Genomic DNA, 24,078 nt, shown 5'->3' on the forward strand with positions numbered 1-24,078 from the left:
CTTTCATTACCTCCGCCACCAAAGGTGGATGGAGGTTATGTTTTCACCCCTGTCTGTTTGTCTGTCCGTCTGTCCGTTCGTTCGTTTGTGAACAAAATATCTCAAAAAGTTGCAGACGGATTCGGACAAAATTTGGCAGAAATGTAGCATATGTGACAAGGACGAAATGATTAGATTTTGGTGAAGATCCAGATTCGGATCCGGCTAGTGGAATTTTTAAGTGATTCTTCACCATTGGGAGATAGGGCCAAAAACGATACATAGCAGGGTATCTCAAAAAGTTACGGAGGAATTTGGACAAAACTTGTTGGACAGGTTGTATGTGACAAAGAAGAATCAATTCAATTTTGGTGAAGATCCGGATCCGGATGCAGCTAGTAGAATTTATTAAGTGATTCTTCACCATTGAGTGATATGGCCAACCAGGCAGAGGTATGCTCTCTACTGAGTGCCGTTCTTGTTTAAAAAAGTATTTATAAGATAACATCAGCTGTATACACAGACGAAGAATATGGGCTAAAGTGCGGACGTAGAGGAGGGTAAGATCAGGGCACTATGGAGTAGAACTGAACTGTATCGAGTTGAAATTGACAAATAGAGCACAGCTAAAAAGCGACAACTAACATCGGCTATGTAGTAAAGGTTACGAGAAGCAAACACGACCACGGATGCAAGAAAACCTCTGTAAAACTGTCTACAGGTGAAAAAACAGTGAAACATTTCAGATTTCAATGCACTAGATCAGTCCTGGGAAAAAGGAACAGAAGAAAATACAACAAAGACCAATTTGTAATTTACAATGTATGCATACCCCATAGTTGCCAAACATTGAGAGAAGAAAAAGCGGAAGGATGGAAGAAAGGATACACGGTGCGAGGGAGCGATGCGACCGAGGTGGGGGCGGGAGGTCTGGGAGGGTGAGAAGGGTCTGGGAAGAGGGGGGGGGGTGCTGTGATGGGTCTGAGAGGGGAGGGGGGAGTGTTCTGGGATGGGAGGTCAAGGACGACAGCGGATGCTAGGAGGGGGTTTGGGATGGTGGGAGAAAGAGGGGAAAGATGCTGAGATGGGGGAAGGAGGGGCCTTCTCCTTGGATGGAGAAATTTTGTAATTTGAACCTTAAATTTGTATATTCTAAGACACTCTTTTATGCAAAATTAAAGCACAATAATCATGTTTTCCAGATGAATTTACACCCGGGGGACAACAGAAGTTTGGAAAAACGTTTTGGAAAACGACAGAAAACGACAGTTTTGGAAAACTTTTTGGATGACAGAATTTTTGGGGAAAAAAATGACAAATTATTTACATGTCGGATATAACAATAAAACAAAAAATGACAAAGTATTAGAAAATAATAGACAGCTGAAACAACAATGGGTTCACAAAAACAACTCAGTCTAACTGAACAGGAACAATGAGAATGATGTTGAATAACTTACAATGATGCATCCTAAGGTACTTTGCAAAGAATGACTTTTCATAAGGAATCTATTGACAAATTCATCGCAACATCGAACATGATTCTCAGAAGAAAAATCCTCTCAAGCCAGTTGGCGTGGAGGAGGCCTCGGCCTGCTTTTGCAAACCCAATCACATGATGTATTATGCACGTAGGATGAAATGATGTATTATCCACGTCGGATGCTAAGGTTATAACAATTAAGTCACAGACCGTTGAGCACGAGGCAACTGTACTGTTCTATGTCTAAAATAATACGACTCAAATTTATATATTATTAAACATCACAACATAAACACACTGACCTATGCATAGAGGATGTTGAAGTCAGTTCACCGATTGCCGCCGGTGGAAAAGACGGTGGTTCCATTTTCAGAGGAGCACCCTCAACGCCGCATTCAACCATAGCCCTGGGGTGTCGCCCTCTCCGGATAACACGGTTGAGGAATGCATCTATTGACTTCCGATACGTCCGGCCTTCAAGTGCAGCTACTGCACGCTTGAGGCAGGTACCGGTAAGGCGATGGACGATTGTGAGGTGGCGGATAACATCGCTCTTGCGACGAGACTCGTATGGGCATGTGGGGCAGCAGTAGAACTTCACAAAGAGGCCTTCAGAATCCGTGTGCACGGCGATGTGCTTTCGCATGTTATGTCGAGATGAGAAGCGACGCTTGCACAGCTTGCAAAAGAGCATCCGTAAATCGAATACCCTGGCGTACTTGCCCTTCATCTTCCCTAAAGCTGGTACCTCAGAGGTTGGGGTAGTTACAGATGTCTTTCTAGCTTTGGTGCCCATTTTAGAGGTTTTTTTTGATAAACCACTCTTCTTTGTTGGCAAGTGCTGCCGGCAACAACTGATGCGACTGGTAGATGCATTGCGAGGACGTGTTGCAGGCAAAGTTGGACATGGTGGGGGCGGAGACACTTTGGTACAATGAGCTTTAACTGCCTTTTTCTTCATTGGAGGCTCTGGTAAATGACAAGATGAGGCACCATTGCAACTGATTACCTCTTCTTCCTTAATTGTTAGCTGCTTGTGAAAAAGACGCATATGACGTGCAAGCCCCAGTTCGGAGTTGTATTGTCTTTTGCAAAGTGTGCATGTAGTCAGGGATGGAGATGTAACAGCTGATGTGGAAAGCTTAGCATCATCAGTACTGACCGACGATCCAGCAGAATTTGAGTCATTCATTGATGTTGAATTTCCTGCCCGCACGGCATCCGGTGTCTTCTCTTTGGATGTCACAGCTGCGTCCAAACTATAGCCTGGGTGCATTTCGGCCAAGTGCTTCCGAGCATTCGCCTTGTATGCAAATGCTTTATTGCAAACGGGGCAGTACCGGTTGTTGTTAGAAGGACAGGGAGAAGCTTTCACCGTTGGGCATGCTGGAACCGTTACTGAAGGTGTTGAGGAAGTTACTGCTGTGGACAAAGTACTTACGGGAATCGCCTTTTCCTGAGGCTTCTGGACTTCCGCCCTGGCTGTTGACGATAGCTTTTCCGGCTGGCACTTATGCACAAGGTGCAGATGACGGCGTAGGTTGCGTCTGAACTCAAAAATCCGGCTGCAAATGTGGCATCCAAATTTGCCTCGTTGGCTGGAGGATTTAGGTGGCTGTGGTTGGCAGGAGGGTTGTGGAATTGCAGCAGCGGTGCCAAGGTCAGCCAAAGCGGTTTTTGTAGCTGTGGCCGTGCCATTGGCCGTGTCAGCTTGCATGCCCAATATCAACGCCTCCAACGACGCCCTTTCGGCAGTATGAACCTGGTTGACCACAGATGCTTGTCCGGCTTTTACACTACCCAAGCTATCTCCTCGACTTAATTTAACAATCTTTTGGAACACAGCATTGGGATTGCTTTGGATGGCATCAAAATTGATCAGGGGATCTCGTGGCTGTTCCCGTGTTGTGGCTATATCTTTCACCGTGTTCTCCTCGCATCCTACAGAAATGGAAGGCACAAATTTGAGCATGAAATGACAAAATTGAGTTTGACAAAAAGAAAAGTCACAACCTTGTCTCAGCCTGAATTATCAGAAATCCTTTTCTAAATATAATGCTTTTCTTTTCTAAGGTTCCTTAATATTAGTCCAAGAAATATCAAGTATTTCTGTAATAGAGGTATGTTTAAATCCAGGAAAGTGGGGTAAGGTGGGGGAGGGAGAGAGGGGTGAAGGAACATAGAGAGTAAAATGATACATCTCCACTTGCCCCAAAAACCTGGGAATTTTTTTAATTTATTTGCACCAAAACTATATCAATGATATATAATTAATGTGGGATAAGAATATGAACAAGAAAATAGACAATACTAACTAATACCCCATTAAAACTAGAGACTTCATCGAACATGATACCCCACACAGTGTTCAAGTCAATACAGTTGGACCCCGCTATCCGTGGTTCCGCTATTTGCTGGATCTGCATATTCGCGGTTGATAAAATGCGACCTGTTTCTCTATTCGTGGAAAAGTGTCCCGTAAATTTGCGGGTTTCTTTCTATTCGCAGCCGTGTCCCACTAATTCGCGGTTTTTCAGGGACGCAAAAAAGAAATTTCACAAGCCACGAGCTTGACATTTATAAAACCCATCTTTCACCAGCCAAGCACAAAGCAGCTGGACATATGCAAAAAAAAATCTTCTACGTGCCGCGAGCATGACCTGCTCCTGCATTTGCTGCCGTGTGTTTCGCGTTTTGATGGCTTTCGCGAGATATCCCATCATTCACACTGTGAACAGCTTCACGTGATATCCCGTCATTCACACTGTGAACAGCTTCACGTGATATCCCGTCATTCACACTGTGAACAGCTTCACGTGATATCCCGCCACCGTTCACAGGTAAACAATGTTTCGCGGGCTATCCCAATAGATGGTAAACATTGCTTCACGGGGTATCCCACCTGCTGCGTAACACGTCATCCCGCGAGAGATCGCGAGAGATCTTGAAGACGGCGGCAGGTATTTTCGAAGCTCCACACGGTCTCCACGTTTTCAAAGTGAAGTCTGTTCACAATTGTATTTTGTCGAAACTGTATTTATCTTTCGGTGTGTGAAGTTATAGTGTGCACCTTGGAAGTTTCTCGGTGTTTATCTTTCATAAATTAATCGTCTGTTTGCCGCGTCATGAGCAAGGCCTTTGCCGCGTCGCGAGCGATTTGAAATCGAAGTTAAGTAATTGTTCCCATTTGTATTTTCGTTATAACTGTATTTATTTTATGGTGTGTGTACGTATATTGTGTCCCGAGGAAGATTTTCGGTGCAAATCTTTCATACCTGTATTGAAAATCGTGTTAATTCGTGTAGTGTCTTGAGGCCTCGTACAGTGTACAACCTTGAGGCTTTGTTTTTCTCTCAGCGGTCCATCGTTTGTGATCCAATAACTTTCGTTCTCTGTTTTCCCAGTCTTTTCACCCCATAGCCTACTTCCTTGTGTAAATCTCAACTCAAAAAAAACAAAAAAAACATTTCTTTCTCTGTTCTTATTCTTGTTCTCATTCGTTTATTCATTCTTATTCGTTCGTTCGTTCTTCGACCACGTGTTTCTCCCCCATTTCCCCAGATAGTTTTCACTGTTATTAACCTTCAATGTTTACACTTTCCCCTCAAGTTCTGTATTCCGTCATATATTATAACACCTTTTTCTTCTTCTTTAAAAGGCTGCTTTCGACTTGCTCACCAAATCTATTCATCCCCCAAAAAAATTCCATCTCCTATAGTGCCTTTTTTCTACATTCCCTAAACTCTCCTGCACTCCATCCTCCATCCAGCGTCCTCAAACGTATTTTTAACTCGAAGGTCACAAGAAACTCATTTTGCAATAAATGTTCGTTTCCCATTAATCGTACACTTTCTAAAATCCAATCTCACCCCTCCCCTCCAAATCTTCCCCATAACCCCTCCCCTCCAAATCTTCCCCATCACCCCTCCCCTCCAAATCTTCCCCATCACCCATCCCTTTCAAATCTTCCCTCTTTCCCCTCCCCTCCTAATCCTCCCCATCACCCATCCCTTTCAAATCTCCCCCCTTGCCCCCTCCCTCCTAAACTAGCTCCTCACCCCTCCCCTCCAAGACTCCCCCTCACCCCTCCCCTCCTAGACTCCTCCCTCACCCCTCTCCTCCAAATCTCCCCCATATTCCATCCCTTTCAAATCCCTCCCCTCCCAAACTCCCCCCTCGCCCCTCCCCTTCAAATCTCCCCACCCTCATTTCTTCTGAATTTCCCCCCTCTCACTCCCCCTCCTCAAAGCGTCCTCCCCGCTTCTTCTCCCTTCCAACTCTCACCTCCATCTCCCCCAACCTTCTGCCTCGCTCTGCCCCCTCCTCAAATAACACCTCATTGTGCCTCACCCAATCACCATCAAACCTTTTGTCCACCCCATCCTTCCCTTTCTCCGAGCTATTCTGAAATCTCTGACACACCTTCAACAGCTCTCCCTACCTCTTCCACCTCTTCCACATCTTACCCTACCCCTCCTCCCCCCTGTTCTGTATCCGATGCTCCCCCTTCCTCTTCTTTAACGGTATGGACCTCAAACATCCGGGGCCTTCGTTCAAACTTAACTGATCTCTCCATACAGGTTGCTTCTGTCAAACCAGACGTGATCTGCTAAACAGAAACTTTCCTCCTTCATGATGTCTCTGATTCCTTAGTATCTCTCCCGGGTTACTCCCTCCTCCGGTATGATAGACCTGAGCCTCGTCCTGGAGGTGGGGTTGCTATCTTTATCAAAAACTCTCTTCCTCACTCGCCCTGCACTGCACTCTCTCCCCCTCACCCCCAGGAATACCTCTGGCTACGGCTTCCCCTTCGCTCCCACCTCTTGTTCATATGTGTGTTGTACCGTCCAGCAAACAGTGATGACTCCATCTACATCTCGCTGTCTGATAATATGGACCAACTTCTATCTACTCATCCCAACTCTCTCTTCCTCATATGTGGTGATTTCAATTGTCACCATGCCAGTTGGCTGGGTGTGGGTACCTCTCTCACCAGCCATGGCTCCTCAGCAAAGGACTTCTGCGACTCACTGGGACTGACACAATCTGTCAATTTCCCGACCCGGATCTCAGTCAACGGAGCATCTTCTCTTCTGGACTTGGTTATGACTAACTTCCCTGAAAATTTCTGCTGCTCTTCTTCTGCTCCAATCGGATCATCTGATCATGTCCTTGTTAAAGTGGACATCTCTCTGACCATTCTCAGGGAGCCTGCTCAGCGTCGACGAGTCTGGCATTTCACTCAGGCCAACTGGCACGGTCTTCAAGCAGCCATCAATCATCTGGACTGGTCTCCCATCTCTACCACCTCTGACATAAACTCATCCTGGGAATTCTTCCAAAGTAAATTGCTCTCTCTCATGCACAGATTTATCCCATCTCGTCTTCAGTCGTCATACCCTTCCTCCCGTCCATGGTACACGGAATCTTGTGGTGAGGCTGTTGCCCAGAAACAACTTGCCTTCGTCTCCTGGAAAGCAAATCCAACGGAAGGAAATCTCATTTCCTTTCACAAAGCCCGAAACAAGTGTGTGTCCACCCTCAGGAGAGCCAGGAAACAATATCTCTCCGTTCTCAAGACCGAACTCTCTTATCTGTCTCCCTCTTCCAAATCCTGGTGGCGTCTGGTCAAATCTGTTTCTGGTGTTTGTTCCCCCTCCATCCCCTCCCTTACCTCAAACGGCTACACAGCTGACTCCGCACGTGAAAAAGCTGAATGCCTCAACTCTGTGTTTGCCTCTAAATCTTGTGTCCCAAACCCATCCCTCTCTGTACCCACCATACCCAGTCGTACCCAGCTGCTCCTTGACTCCGTGTCCTTTCCTCCTGACAAGGTGGAAATGTTTCTGTCAACCCTCGACTCTGATTCTGCAACTGGACCTGACGGCATCAGCCCACGGGTCCTAAAATCATGTTCTTCCGCTCTTTCACTCCCTCTCTCTGTTCTCTTCACCCTCTCTTTTGCTCAAGGTCAACTGTCATCTGCTTGGAAATCAGCCAACATCACCGCTTTGCACAAAAAAGGTGCAAAAACAGATCCTAGCAACTACAGACCAATCAGCCTTCTCCCAATTATCAGCAAAGTCATGGATTCCATCATTGCTTCGGATATGAAATCTTTCCTCTTCTCCAATGGCTTGATCTCTGATCATCAATTTGGTTTCAGAACAGGTCACTCTACTCTGGACATGCTGCTTCTGCTGTCTCAACAATGGATGGAGGTCCTCAATGGCAAACAGGAAATTAGAGCTGTCTCCCTCGACATATCACGTGCCTTCGATACGGTCTGGCACCCCGCTCTGCTCACCAAACTCTCCTCCTTTGGTATCCATGGAAATCTCCACGCATGGCTGGCGGACCTCCTCTCTAGTCGTCGTCAACGTGTGGCCCTGAATGGGTTTCTCTCATCTCCTCTTCCTGTTCAGGCTGGAGTTCCCCAAGGCAGTGTTCTGGGCCCTGTGCTTTTTCTGGTCTTCATCAATGATCTCTCTGACTCTCTTGAAAATCCTCTCTATCTCTTTGCTGATGACTCCACTCTCTGCCGCTCCATTCCTCATCCCTCAGATCGGCAGTCTGCAGCCTCCTCACTCTCTGCAGACCTGGACAAAATCACAGACTGGGCAAACAAGTGGAACATGTCTTTCAATCCTGACAAATCTCACACTCTTACGATGTCTCTCCGAAAAGACCGACTGAACAACACTCCCATCTACTTTCTGAATAATCCCCTCCAAGAAGTTCTGTCACTCAAGGTTTTGGGTCTCACTATCTGCCATGATCTTTCCTGGGAAAACCACATTTCCAAGCTGGCCTCCAAAGCCAGTCGCCGACTGGGCATCCTCCGTCGTGCGAAGTCCTTCCTTGGCACACCCGAGCTCCTCACCACATACAAGGCTTTCATCCGCAGCTCAATGGAGTACTGCTCTCCCCTCTGGGCTGGTGCTCCTGCCTCACACCTAGCTCGTCTTCACGCTGTTGAAACCAAAGCGTTCAGAATCATTGGAATCTCCCGCGATGACGCTATCTCCGAGGGCCTTTCACTTAATCACCGCAGGCAGGTTGGTGGTCTTTCCGTCTTCTACCGACTCCTCTCCGGCCTTGCTCCCCCAGCTCTCTCTGGGCTCTGTCCCCCAAATATTCCTGCAGGTCGCACAAGATCTGCCTGCAACCCTCTTATGGTTAAACTGCCAAAATCAAGACTCTCTGCTCACCTTCACTCCTTCATTCCTCTTTTCTCCCGCCTCTGGAACAAACTCCCTCACTCTCTTCAATCCCACTCCTCCCTCCAGGTCTTTAAAACAGCTGTTCACCACCATCTCTTATCTTCCCCAATCCAAAACCTTGATATTTTCTACCCCCACTAATTTCACCCCAAATCCACTTTTTTGAGGTGACTTTTGACTTCTTTCCTGGAAGTCCTTGGTGTCCTTGCGTTTTATACCTATCCTGCCTCCCCCCAAGGCCCTCTCCCTCCAAAAACATCTTCCGATGTCCCTGCTCTCAAATATTGTGTTTGTGTGCTTCCTCTCCTTCTCTCCCCATCTTGTCGACCGCTCCCCTTTTTATATACTTTGTTTGCTTGTTTGTTTGATTTGTTTGTTTGATAAATGTTGGCTCTTTCACGAGCCTCGACTCTGTATACAAAAAAAAAAAAAATCCCTGCGAGTTACTGTACAGAATAAAAACATTCCACAGTATCTATTAGTGCAATTAGCTGTCTCCCTTTTCCACCATTGAAACAATGTCACGGCATGCATTCGCGGATTTTCATCGACATTCGTGGATTATTGCCAAGATTCGTGGGTTTTGTATCGCCATTTTCAGGACTTTCATCGACCTTCGCGGATTATCATCGACATTCTCGGGATTTGCCTCAATATTTGGGGATTTTGCCTCGGATTTCCACGATGCGGGAACCAATCCCCCCCCCCCCCCCCCTTCCATTTAAACAATGCCACCCTATTAACGGTTTCGCAATTCGCGGCATTTCCCAGGAACGTATCCCCTGCGAATAGTGGGGTCCAACGGTACTTCAATTTTAATAAAATAATGACATTAAAGATCGTTAAAAAAAAAAAAACGGAAGTGTAGTGCTATTGAAGGAGTTTTATACATCACCTTAAACACCACCCTTTTAGCATGTCCATGTACTGCAAAACTGGAGATTCTTGGAAGTGATAAGAAGTCGATTTGTGTTCTACAATGTTCAAGTGTATAATTTCATTTAAATAAAATAAACATTGTAAAGGTTGTACAAATTAATTAATTATGAGTTTTACCACCGTTTTACGCATTTTTTTACACCACCCTAGCTAACACGTTGCATTAGTTCTTCATGCCTGTTGCTGGTGTCCTTTATAACATCTTTAAAAACGGCAAGTTTCCTGTTTGGAATGATGTTCAATTTTGTTTGAGTGCTAGACAGGCAGACAAAGTAAAAGTATTTTCTCACGCCTTTCTGCGCATGCATGACCGGGACAAATTCAGAACCAAAGTACTGCTAAGATTCACGGTTGTTTTCCGAATCATGTTCCGATTTGTGTTCAAAATACAACATTCAATTTTGATCAAGTTGTTCCTCAATCAAAAACTGGCGATCATAAACCGATCAGACGGATGGACAGACAGACAGACATGAAACAATTGCTTAACCCTGCTTTTTTTTTTTCACTTTGCGTGCGTGGGGTAATTAATGATACTCAAACTCCTTCACAAATCCTAAATGCCGGAAGAAATACATTTGAAAATCAAATTCGTTATTTTGTCTCGAAGCGATGTGTTATTGTTACATTTGTGTTTTTTGTGTTATTTGTGTTATTGTGTTATTGATAACACATTTGTGTTAAGACATTTGTGTTATTGATAAGACATTTGTGTTATTGATAAATAACAATGAAGATCTCCAATAATGTCGCCACAAATGGCCCCATGATCTGCTATTAGCATGGTGTGAGTTGGGAAAAAATGATAACCTTAACCATTCAACCACGTAATCAATAAATTGAGAGAATGAAGGATGAACTACCTATTTTTATTACCCCTACCTTCTCCCTCTACCCCCAGCACTTCCACACCTGCTGGTATATCTTCCTTCACTTCTCTCCTTTAAATTGTATTATCTGTCCTTCTTTTTCCATAATATTCTTCATTCACTAATCCTTCCTCCCCCGACCCCCCTCCCTCTCCCTCCTCCAATCTACCTCATACACATTAAGAAGATGGCTCCATCAAGTCCTCTGCTCTGTTTATCAGTCCCTTGTTCAGCTTCCCGGTAAATCAACCAGTGTCAGGTCAAATCGAGTTGACGACAAAAACCGAGCAAGTTCAGTCTCTTACGAGGTACATTACCTGGATATTGCACAATTGGTGACATGTCTGCATAACATAAACATGGAGTGATACATTCGACCAAATTCGACATGACGTGTTTTCGAAGGAAAAGTGAACACTTATTTGCATCCTATCGACATTATTATCCCCACCATAGAAGGTGGATGGAGGTTATGTTTTCACTCCAGTTTGTTTGTGTCTGTGAGCAGGATATCTCAAAAGTTGTGGATGGATTTCGGACGAAATTTGGTGGACAGGTTGGGTGTGTGACAAGGACGAAATGATTAGATTTTGGTGAAGATCGGGATACGGATCCAATAATTTTTTAATGTGATTCTTCATAATTGGGAGATTATGGGTTATGAGAAGCCTTGTGTTGGCTTAGCGGTTAGGGTGCAGGCTTGGGATCCTAGGATCCTGGGTTGGAATCCCAGTCGATCACTGAATTAACACCAGGGGGGTTGACTCAGCCTGTCATCCTTCCGAGGTTGGCAAATTGAGTACCAGCTTGCTGGGATGAATGATCCCGGTGTGTACCCTGGTTTAGAATAGGTACACCGTATCCCTGCGCATCGTAAGAGGCGACTAAGGGTTGGCGTCAGGAAGGGCATCCGGCCATAAAAACATCGCCTCAAACAGGGAACCATGATTGTCATGGGGCCCGCAAGGCTAACCCCCGCTCTAGCGGTGAAAAAATGGCCTTAAAACGATCATTCATTCATTCATTCATGGGTTATGAGAAGAATAGGTGAATGAGTTGGGTAGGTGACAAGAACAAGCCGATTAGATTATGGTTTAGGTCCAGATGCAAATCAAAAGGAATTTGAAGTTGTATTGAAGAGTTACATTTTATCTATCTATAATTCCAGTAATCTCTGTACGTTTGTACGTTTGTACGTTTGTCTGTCTGTGACCGCTGTTTCTCGACAACCACGGGTCCGATATACTTTTAACTTGCCAGGTATATTGCTGGGGACCCGAGGATGTGCCTTTTCGAGGTTTCATATTAATCGGACAATTACTTACCGAGCTATGTCCAAAAAACGATTCAACCAATCAGAGAGCAGCGAACGATCGCGTGTGCCGGCGTTGCGAATGGACCAAACCATTCCATGTAAATAGAGGGGGGGGGTTCTGTGGTCGTTGCGAATGGACGAAACCATTTCATGTAAATAGAGGGGGGGGATTGTCACTGTACTCGCAAGCCGTTCGCCGTTCGCTTTGGCGTTGCGAATGGACCAAACCATTTCATGTAAATAGAGGGGGGGGATATAATTTTAGATAGATATATAGTACGGGCATATATATAGTACGGGCATGCCCTAGTAAATGTAAATTTGGAGAACATTAATTTCTGACAGGTGCTGTATAATTATGGATAGTAGGATTGATAAACATTTGGTCCTTCTGAAAGGTTCCTTGATCAGAAACTTTTTCGAGACTCGATTTACATTTTATCTTTTACTTATTGGTTTTATAACGAGGTATAATAACACGTAACCTCACACTCATAGCAGATAGTATATTATATAACAATTTGAAAAGGTCAAAGTCGCCATCACCTGGGAAACGCATGTATCTGTCGACAAAGCAAAATCACAAAATCTAATGGAGAAATCCTGGAAGCGCGATCAATCCCTCAATGTCCTTTTTTTCTTTTGTATACAGAATCGAGGCTTGTGTAAGAGCTAACACAATGAACATGAAAACATGCACAGACACATAAAACATACAATGAAGGGAGCGGGAGATGAGAGGGGGAGGGAGATGGAAGCACACAAGCACAACAACAGTAGAGAACAAGGACGTCGGTAGATCTGTGGAAGGAAGAGGGCTGGGGAGGAGGGAGGGGTACACGGTATAAAGCAAATGAACACTTCTAAGGATTTTACTACGAGGAATTTCAGGAAAGAAGTTGGGGATTTAAAGAGGCGGATTTGGGGTGAAATTAACGGGGGTAGAAAAGATCAAGGTTTTGAATGGGGGAAGATAAGAGATGGTGGTGAACAGCTGTTTTAAAGACCTGGAGGGAGGAGTGGGATTGAAGAGAGTGAGGAAGTTTGTTCCAGAGGCGGGAGAAAAGAGGAATGAAGGAGTGAAGGTGAGCAGAGAGTCTTGATTTTGGCAGTTTAACCATAAGAGGGTTGCAGGCAGATCTTGTGCGACCTGAAGGAATATTTGGGGGACAGAGCCCAGAAAGAGCTGGGGGAGCAAGGCCGGAGAGGAGTCGGTAGAAGACAGAAAGACCACCTACCTACCATTCTTCTCATCATTGTATATTCTATGACTTCACTGAAGTTAATGCACCTATCACAATCGCTTCAGCGTATACATCATGCTCAATTATCTTTAAATCCATTCACATCGGTCACAGCACCTAGGATAACAAAATTATCCTTTACTAAGAGTAATGCAAATTATGTTCTCGAAGCAATCGTCGTCGTCATCATGTATATCACCATCGTCATCATCATGCTGTGCCGCTTTCTTCAATACGAGGGGAGGTTGTCAAGAATCCCGAGGGCTAAGTCGTGGTGGGCCCCGGAACCAATACACCAAGTCATGGTACGAATTTGTAAATTGTTCAGGGTAACTTATCTCACAGACACTTAAAAGACACCACAATGGATCCTTAAAGATCTCATGTTGACTGAACTGCAACTCATCACGAAATGTGAATAAACCATGTTAAAAATGTGTTAATTATGGAATACCCAGTCTACAATGAACATTTTTTTGTCGCGAAATGTGTGTTTTAAGCTGCCGCGTTCCAAGAAGCCGAACAACAAATTTGGTTGCCTGACCTTTGGACGCATCACATAACCTGCGTGTTATTACTGCTCGTGATTTGCTACATTTTTACTTTGTTCAAGCTACCACCAAGGTAGGGAAAGCAGGTGTCTCCACATGTACTGTTACAAAAAACAATGTTAATAAAACACGAATTAATAATAAATAACAAGTAATATACAAACACAAAAGTTTATATTCCCCATCAAAGGCCATTTTACAATGGGCCAGAAGGCAAAACAATGTACACAAACTCTTAACCTCATCCTACAGCCTCAGTTTCGGGAACTGAGTGGCGTGCTGACGAGGAGGGGAGTGTCGTTGAAGCTGAAGGGAAAGGTGTATGCTGCATGTGTGAGAAGTGTTATGATTTATGGGAGCGAGACATGGGTAATGAACGTAGGGCAGCAACGAAGGCTGGAAAGGGTGGAAATGCGAATGGTTCGGTGGATGTGCGGAGTATCATTGAGAGAGAGGAAGATAAATGATGAATTGCGAAAGATGATGGGAATATTGCCTGTGATTGATGCTGTGAAGCGAAACAGGTTGAGCTGGTTTGGTCATGTGTTGAGGAAGGATGAAAGTGACTGGTTGAGAAGAGTGATGGAAATTAATGTAGAAGGAAGTAGAAGACGGGGAAGACCGAGAAAGACGTGGCTAAAGATGGTGGAAGAAGAAATGCAGGCAAGGGGGTTAAACAAGGAGAGATGCAGAAAATAGGGCAAAATGGAGAAGACTGTCATGGGGACCGCAAGGCTAACCCCCGCTCTAGCAGGGAAAATGGCCTTAAAATGCATGTTGTTGTTGTTGTTGTTCTGAAGCCATTCCAGTGTTGCTTTGGCTGTATGCTTGAGGTAATTGTCCTGATGGAAAGTAAATCTTCACCGCAGTTGAAGGCCTTTTGCACTCTGAAGCAGGTTATCCTCAAGGATTTGCCTGTATTTGGCTCTATTCATTGTTCCCTCTATTGTTGCAAGTCTCCCAGTCCCTGCCTCTGAAAAGCATTCCCATAGCATGATGCTGCTACCACAATGTTTTTTTTTTTGTTTGTTTTTTTGTATACAGAGTCGAGGCTCATGAAAGAGCTAAGATTTATCAAACAAACAAATCAAACAAACAAGCAAACAAAGTATATAAAAAGGGGAGCGGTCGACAAGATGGGGAGAGAAGGGGAGGAAGCACACAAACACAACATTTGAGAGCAGGGACATCGGGAGATGTTTTTGGAGGGAGAGGGCCTGGCGGGAGGCAGGATAGGTATAAAACGCAAGGACACAAAGGACTTCCAGGAAATAAGTCAAAAGTCACCTCAAAAAAGTGGATTTGGGGTGAAATTAGCGGGGGTAGAAAAGATGAAGGTTTTGGATTGGGGAAGATAAGAGATGGTGGTGAACAGCCGTTTTAAAGACCTGGAGGGAGGAGTGGGATTGAAGTGAGTGAGGGAGTTTGTTCCAGAGGCAGGAGAAAAGAGGAATGAAGGAGTGAAGGTGAGCAGAGAGTCTTGATTTTGGCAGTTCAACCATAAGAGGGTTGCAGGCATATCTTGTGCGACCTGCAGGAATATTTGGGGGACAGAGCCCAGAGAGAGCTGGGGGAGCAAGGCCGGAGAGGAGTCGGTAGAAGACGGAAAGACCACCAACCTGCCTGCGGTGATTAAGTGAAAGGCCCTCGGAGATGGCGTCATCGCGGGAGATTCCAATGATTCTGAACGCTTTGGTTTCAACAGCATGAAGACGAGCTAGGTGTGAGGCAGGAGCACCAGCCCAGAGGGGAGAGCAGTACTCCATTGAGCTGCGGATGAAAGCCTTGTATGTGGTGAGGAGCTCAGGTGTGCCAAGGAAGGACTTCGCCCGACGGAGGATGCCCAGTCGGCGACTGGCTTTGGAGACCAGCTTGGAAATGTGGTTTTCCCAGGAAAGATCATGGCAGATAGTGAGACCCAAAACCTTGAGTGACAGAACTTTTTAGAAAGGATTATTCAGAAAGTAGATGGGAGGGTTGTCCAGTCGGTCTTTTCGGAGAGACATCGTAAGAGTGTGAGATTTGTCAGGATTGAAAGACATGTTCCACTTGTTTGCCCAGTCTGTGATTTTGTCCAGGTCTGCAGAGAGTGAGGAGGCTGCAGACTGCCGATCTGAGGGATGAGGAATGGAGCGGCAGAGAGTGGAGTCATCAGCAAAGAGACAGAGAGGATTTTCAAGAGAGTCAGAGAGATCATTGATGAAGACCAGAAAAAGCACAGGGCCCAGAACACTGCCTTGGGAAACTCCAGCCTGAACAGGAAGAGGAGATGAGAGAAACCCATTCAGGGCCACACGTTGACTACGACTAGAGAGGAAGCCCGCCAGCCATGCGTGGAGATTTCCATGGATACCAAAGGAGGAGAGTTTGGTGAGCAGAGCGGGGTGCCAGACCGTATCGAAGGCACGTGATATGTCGAGGGAGACAGCTCTAATTTCCTGTTTGGCATTGAGGACCTCCATCCCTTGTTGAGACAGCAGAAGCAGCATGTCCAGAGTAGAGTGACCTGGTCTGAAACCAAATTGATGATCAGAGATCAAGCCATTGGAGAAGAGGAAAGATTTCATAACCGAAGCAATGATGGATTCCATGACTTTGCTGATAATTGGGAGAAGGCTGATTGGTCTGTAGTTGCTAGGATCTGTTTTTGCACCTTTTTTGTGCAAAGCGGTGATGTTGGCTGATTTCCAAGCAGATGGCAGTTGACCTTGAGCAAAAGAGAGGGTGAAGAGAACAGAGAGAGGGAGTGAAAGAGCGGAAGTACAGGATTTTAGGACCCGTGGGCTGATGCCGCCAGGTCCAGTTGCAGAATCAGAGTCAAGGGTTGACAGAAACTTTTCCACCTTGTCAGGAGGAAAGGACAAGGAGTCCAGGAGCAGCTGGGTACGACTGGGTATGGTGGGTACAGAGAGGGATGGGTTTGGGACACAAGATTTAGAGGCAAACACAGAGTTGAGGCATTCAGCTTTTTCACGTGCGGAGTCAGCTGTGTAGCCGTTTGAGGTAAGGGAGGGGATGGAGGGGGAACAAACACCAGAAACAGATTTGACCAGACGCCACCAGGATTTGGAAGAGGGAGACAGATAAGAGAGTTCTGTCTTGAGAACGGAGAGATATTGTTTCCTGGCTCTCCTGAGGGTGGACACACACTTGTTTCGGGCTTTGTGAAAGGAAATGAGATTTCCTTCCGTTGGATTTGCTTTCCAGGAGACGAAGGCAAGTTGTTTCTGGGCAACAGCCTCACCACAAGATTCCGTGTACCATGGACGGGAGGAAGGGTATGACAACTGAAGATGAGATGGGATAAATCTGTGCATGAGAGAGAGCAATTTACTTTGGAAGAATTCCCAGGATGAGTTGATATCAGAGGTGGTAGAGATGGGAGACCAGTCCAGATGATTGATGGCTGCTTGAAGACCGTGCCAGTTGGCCTGAGTAAAATGCCAGACTCGTCGACGCTGAGCAGGCTCCCTGAGAATGGTCAGAGAGATGTCCACTTTAACAAGCACATGATCAGATGATCCGATTGGAGCAGAAGAAGAGCAGCAGACATTTTCAGGGAAGTTAGTCATAACCAAGTCCAGAAGAGAAGATGCTCCGTTGACTGAGATCCGGGTCAGGAAATTGACAGATTTTGTCAGTCCCAGTGAGTCGCAGAAGTCCTTTGCTGAGGAGCCATGGCTGGTGAGAGAGGTACCCACACCCAGCCAACTGGCATGGTGACAATTGAAATCACCACATATGAGGAAGAGAGAGTTGGGATGAGTAGATAGAAGTTGGTCCATATTATCAGACAGCGAGATGTAGATGGAGTCATCACTGTTTGATGGACGGTACAACACACATATGAACAAGAGGTGGGAGCGAAGGGGAAGCCGTAGCCAGAGGTATTCCTGGGGGTGAGGTGGAGAGAGTGCAGTGCAGGGCGAGTGAGGAAGAGAGTTTTTGATAAAGATAGCAACCCCACCTCCAGGACGAGGCTCAGGTCTATCATACCGGAGGAGGGAGTAACCCGGGAGAGATACTAAGGAATCAGAGACATCATGAAGGAGGAAAGTTTCTGTTAAGCAGATCACGTCTGGTTTGACAGAAGCAACCTGTATGGAGAGATCAGTGAAGTTTGAACGAAGGCCCCGGATGTTTGAGGTCCATACCGTTAATGAAGAGGAAGGGGGAGCATCGGATACAGAACAGGGGGGAGGTGGGGTAGGGTAAGATGTGGAAGAGGTGGAAGAGGTAGGGAGAGCTGTTGAAGGTGTGTCAGAGATTTCAGAATAGCTCGGAGAAAGGGAAGGATGGAGCGGACAAAAGGTTTGATGGTGATTGGGTGAGGCACAATGAGGTGTTATTTGAGGAGGGGGAAGAGCGAGGCAGAAGGTTGGGGGAGATGGAGGTGAGAGTTGGAAGGGGGAAAAACGGGGAGGACGCTTTGAGGAGGGGGAGTGAGAGGGGGGAAATTGAGAAGAAATGAGGGTGGGGAGATTTGAAGGGGAGGGGCGAAGGGGGAGTTTAGGAGGGAAGGGACAAGGCGAGGGATTTGAAAGGGATGGGATATGGGGGAGATTTGGAGGGGAGGGGTGAGGGAGGAGTCTAGGAGGGGAGGGGCGAGGGGGAGTCTTGGAGGGGAGGGGTGAGGGGTAGTTTAGGAGGGAGGGGGCAAGGGGGGAGATTTGAAAGGGATGGGTGATGGGGAGGATTAGGAGGGGAGGGGAAAGGGGGAAGATTTGAAAGGGATGGGTGATGGGGAAGATTTGGAGGGGAGGGGTGATGGGGAAGATTTGGAGGGGAGGGGTTATGGGGAAGATTTGGAGGGGAGGGGTTATGGGGAAGATTTGGAGGGGAGGGGTGAGATTGGATTTTACAAAGTGTACGATTAATGGGGAAGCGAACATTTATTGCAAAATGAGTTTCTTGTGACCTTCGATTGTGACCTTGAATTGACCTTCACGGTAGGGATGGGGTTAGATGGGTGATGAGTTGCTGTGTTCAGTTTCCGCCAGACTTAGCGCTTTGCATTCAGGCCAAAGAGTTCAATTTTCATCTCATCAGACCAATAATATTTTGCTTCATGCTCTTTGAGTCTTTCACATGACTTTTTGCAAACACCAGGTGTGCTTTCATGTGCCTTTTTCTCAGGAGTGGCTTCCGTCTGGCCACTCTCCCATAAAGCATAGATTTGTGAAGGGCTGCAGAGACTGGTGTCCTTCCAGCAAGTTCTCCCATCTCAACCAAGGAACTCTGTAGTTCTGTCAGAGTAGTGATTGGGTGCTTGGTCACCTCCCTGACCAAGATCCTTCTTGCCTGGTTGCTCAGTTTGGTCAGATGGCCACCTCAAGGAAGAGTCGGGGTAGTTCCATATTATTTCCATTTCCTAATGATGGAGCTCACTGTGCTCTTTGGAACTTTCAACACTCCAGAAATTGTTTTGTACCCTTCCTCAGATCTATGCCTCCTCACAATTCTATCTTGGAGTTCTATGGACAGTTCCTTGGATTTCATGGTCGAGTTTCTGCTCTGACAAGCACTATCAACTGTGGGACCTTACATAGAAAGGTGTATTTCTTTCTAAATCATGTCCAATCACTTGAATTGGCCATAAGTGAACTCTAATGAAGCTGTAGAGACGTTTCAAGAATGATCAAAGGAAAATGGATGCACCTGAGATCAATTTGGAGTGTCATAGCAAAGGGGTTGAATAATTAATGACTGAAGCCATTTCAGCTTTTCATTTTGAATTATTTGCAAAAATTTCTCAAAAAAGAATTCTACTTTGACATTATGGGGTATTATGTAGATCAGTGACAAAAATCTCAATTTAATCATTTGAAATTCAGGCTGTAACACAACAAAATGTAAAAAGTCTTTTGTAAAACAAAATGTAATATATATACTGTATATATATATATATATATATATATATATATATATATATATATATATATATATATATATACATATACATACATATATATACATATACATATATATACATATATATACATATATATATATATATATATATATATATATATATATATATATATATATATATATACGTATATATATATATATATTTTTTTTTTACATTATGTTTTACAAAAGACTTTTTACATTTTGTTGTTACAGCCTGAATTTCAAATGATTAAATTGAGATTTTTGTCACTGATCTACATAATACCCCATAATGTCAAAGTAGAATTCTTTTTTGAGAAATTTTTGCAAATAATTCAAAGTGAAAAGCTGAAATGGCTTCAGTCATTAAGTATTCAACCCCTTTGCTATATACATATATATATATATATTGTTGCGGTTTTAGAACCCTCACTTGTAAATATTCCATCATTTAAAAGGTTAAAGGTTGCACCCTTAGTTAGTCCATACGCAACACATAGGCCACTATAGGAACTTTAGTTATTTCCTTATTATGTGTCAGATAAGGCTGTGTTCCCAATAGTTGAATCTACGTTGCATCAATTAAATAAGAATAGGCCCTTCCGTTCATTTTGCAGCCGCTCTCCCCAAGCTACGCCATAATGCGCCCCTACCGTCGGGGCTTGTCTCTCCCAAAATTGTCACGTGGTTTGATTAGCAGCGTTCGCTGCATTGAGCCTTCGTCGCCTTAGCGCTCGCTCCAAACGCCATTGAACTTGCGGTCTCACACCGAGGAAAAAGGGGGCGGGACACAAGAATGAGGTGTGGCCACGTCAACTCACCATCAAGGGCGGAGCCGGTGAGCCCTCGCCAACCAACCAGGGCTGAGGTGAGCTCACTGGCGGGCGTGGTTTGATGAAGCGCGCATTGATCTTTGAGCGCATTATATAAGCGCACGCGCCAAGCCCTTTGAAGGACTGCGCCACAGACTGCTTATTGTATAGGACTGCGCCAAAGAACTGCATGGAGAGAGCTCGATTACCACGGACCTGGGGACTTGAAGGACTGCGCCACGGACTGCTTATTGTATAGGACTGCACGGAGAGAGCTCGATTACCACGGACTTGGGGACTTGAGGAACTGCGTGAAGGAGCTCGTTTGATACAAACTGCCTTTGATACGAACTGCCCTTTGATACGAACTGCCTTTGATAAGAACATTGATCGGGAGAGAGAGAGAGCGTTGGCACGAAATACGTATTACGTACGCCGCATCCCAGTTCCCCCGATATCTGTAAGGTCCGCTCGCGGTCAACGACAACGACGCGCTGCCGGCCTGCTTCCATTACCACCACGGCACGAGTCGGGACCGGAGTCGACCTACATGGAACCATCTACCTGGACCTTCCCCCCTACCAGCTACCATCCCGTGTGAGTGTGTATGTTCGTCTGGGGTCGTTAAGACTGTATAGGTAAGCCTGCCCTGTGTCCTGCTTCTTCTCCTTCCTTGTATATTCCTTTCGTTTCCTCTTCTTTTGGCTTGCAATAAATTCACCTTGTTATTTCTTGGTTTTTCCCTAATCCGATCGCCTCCGTCCTTTCTTTCCATTGAGTACCTGTGGCACGATTTCGGAACCGCTATAATCGGGTTTAGTCTCTTGGTTAATGGCTCGGGCCGCGGATTGCTAACCGCTCGGCAATTTCCATCTTATCCGTGGTTCGAGCGGGAGTTATTTCCCTGCTCGCGGTCGGTGTTGGTAATTAGGTATTTGGGACCCAAATTGACCAATCACCCTACTCAAGACCGACCGGGAGGAGCGTTGTAGCTTCCAGGACTCGGGACGGCCAGCTTAAAAGACAAGGGGATTAACCCCCCCCCCCCCTTGATAAGGGGAGAGCTGACCCCCGAATCCGTAACAATATATATATTTTTTTGTTTTTATGTAGAAGGCTCCAGGCACAGACTATGTCGTCCTCATCGAGGCCAGGCCAAATAAAAGAGCTGCATTGCTCGAAAAGTAAAGAAGGAGAGAATAGTCTTAGAGTTTTTGAGAAAGCAGAGAATCTGCTTTTTGAAAAGGGGAAGATCATAAGTGTTTGGAAAGACATGTGAGGGTAAAGAGGATATGTACATGCAGTCATGTGAAAAAGTAAGTACACCCCATGTAAAGTTTTGACTTTGTCAACATATTTCAACATACAGCTATTTGTTCTTCATTTCAACAATATTGATAGATAAATGTGATATAATATAACAAATATCATGAAACATTTACATTTTGTAGTCCATTGTATAATTTAAATAAACATAAATGCAAATTTCGCATGTGGAAAAAGTAAGTACACCCCTACATTTATCACTACTTCAAATACCTAAAATTTGAATCGGGTGCACCAGCTCAGGTGCAAATGATTAGAACATCGTTAGAGAGGATGTTAGAGGAACCTGTCTTATTTAAACCTCAGACATTTAGTTTGGTTTGCTCTTTGTTGTTGAAGTGTGCGGCGTCACCATGCCTAGATCAAAAGAGCTCTCTGAGGCCTTCAGAAAGAAGGTTATAGATGCCTACGAGTCTGGGAAGGGATTTAAAAGATCGCCAAACAATTTGAAATCAATCATTCGACTGTCCGGAAGATCATCTACAAGTGGAGAAGATTCCAAACAACTGCCAACTTGTTCAGGCCAGGCTGCCCCAGCAAGTTCAGCCCGAGAGCAGACCGCAAGATGCTGAAAGAAGTCTCGAAGAACCCCAGAATGTCATCACGGGACCTACAGGTAGCTCTCGCCAGTGTTGATGTCAAAGTGCACGAGTCTACCATTAGAAAGAGGCTGCACAAATTTGATCTACATGGGAGGTGTGCCAAGAGGAAACCTTTGCTGTCCAGAAAGAACATCAGGGCAAGACTAACGTTTGTGAATGAACACCGAGGCAAAGACCAGCACTTCTGGAACAATGTGCTCTGGACAGATGAGTCAAAGGTAGAGCTATTTGGCCACAGTACCAGAAGACATGTTTGGCGAAAACCAAAGACAGCATTTGACCACAAGAACCTGATACCAACTGTAAAGCATGGTGATGGAAATATTATGGTTTGGGGCAGCTTTGCTGCATCAGGGCTTCGGCAGCTCACCATCATAGAATCCACTATGAATTCTTCATTGTACCAGAGGGTGCTTGAGGTTAATGTGAGGCCATCTGTCGGAAAGTTCAAGCTCAACCGAAGGTGGACCTTGCAACATGACAATGACCCTAAACATACCAGTAAATCCACCAAGGAATGGCTGAAAAGAAAGAAATGGAGGGTTCTGGAATGGCCAAGTCAAAGCCCAGATCTAAATCCCCTCGAGATGTTGTGGGGGGATTTGAAACGAGCTGTGCATGCAAATGTGCATGCTGTGCAACAATTTTTTGTTGAATAAATTATTGCAAAGTCAAGTTTTCATTGTTTTTTGTTCAATTAGATCACCTTTATCTACAGATACTGTTTAAATGAAGATCAAATATTGATATGTCCACATATGTTAAAAAGATAAAAAACATTTCATGGGGTGTACTTACTTTTTCCACATGCAAAATTTGCATTTATGTTTATTTAAATTATACAATGGACTACAAAATGTAAATGTTTCATGATATTTGTTATGCTATATCACCTTTATCTATCAATATTGTTGAAATTAAGATCAAATAGCTGTATGTTGAAATATGTTGAAAAGGTCAAAACTTGACATGGGGTGTACTTACTTTTTCACGTGACTGAGACTGTATACAGGTGATTAATTAAGTTATCTGACTTGGACAAAAGCCATGACGATATCATCAAGACAATGCCATGACTGCAGCTGCAGAAGGGCCTCTTGCATTGCAAAGATGCCAAGATCAAATGCTGTCGCGAAGCAGATGAAAAGCAAAGCTTCCGACTAGTTTTGCCCTTATTGGAGCTTGTCAGGGCAACACATCACTGATCTATCCACTTAGTGACTTTGAAGCATTACAGCTTTTATATGGGCTAATGATACACCCCTAACTGTGATTGGTGAGGATTCCATATTGAGTCCCATTTCAGCTATTGCTACACAATCTGGAACCAACAAGTGTTATTTTCCACATGTACACATCTTCCACCCCAACAATCACAACCAGGATGCAACACCATTATTTTTAGTGGTCAGGAGTTACTTTGAAGATATAACTTAAGTTATCCGACCTGGTCGAATGCTGTGACGACACCATCACGACACCAATAAATAAAGCAAATCTCACACTCACGGTATTTCCAAAATAATCATCAAACAAACTCACATATCTATTTCTACAGTCAACCACTGGAAGAAGTTCATTTCCTGGAAAATCTGGCCCTTACAATCAGCTACCTCCCCCCAGGACAGGCAAAGTCGGCCGACAAATCCAGCCACAGACCTCTGTCGTTCCAAGTCATTCCTTGAAAGATCGGAATTACCCGCAGACTACACAGATTTTGTTGGTATCTCAATGGAGCATTATTCTCCCCAGTGAGCCATCCGGCTCTCCCCCACGGCCCTGTCTTACTGGTGTTGGTGTCTCTCCTAGATTCTGACGAATTTAAAGTTCCTAACAACATTGG

General features: G+C 45.0%; 1 protein-coding gene across 5 annotated transcripts in view; it reads right to left on the bottom strand.

The window, feature by feature from the left end:
- LOC137437568 (zinc finger protein 800) overlaps positions 1-24,078 on the bottom strand; it is a 155,725-nt gene that overhangs the window by 13,757 nt on the left and 117,890 nt on the right. For all 5 annotated transcript variants that reach the window (XM_068131997.2, XM_068131998.2, XM_068131999.2 and 2 more), the window contains one exon: positions 1,765-3,403. In XM_068131997.2, coding sequence (XP_067988098.2) covers positions 1,765-3,403 — 1,639 coding nt within the window. The remainder of the gene's footprint in view (positions 1-1,764; positions 3,404-24,078) is intronic.

This window comes from Myxine glutinosa, chromosome 12, assembly GCF_964187855.1.
Source record: "Myxine glutinosa chromosome 12, kmMyxGlut1.1, whole genome shotgun sequence".
Taxonomy (NCBI): domain Eukaryota; kingdom Metazoa; phylum Chordata; class Myxini; order Myxiniformes; family Myxinidae; genus Myxine; species Myxine glutinosa.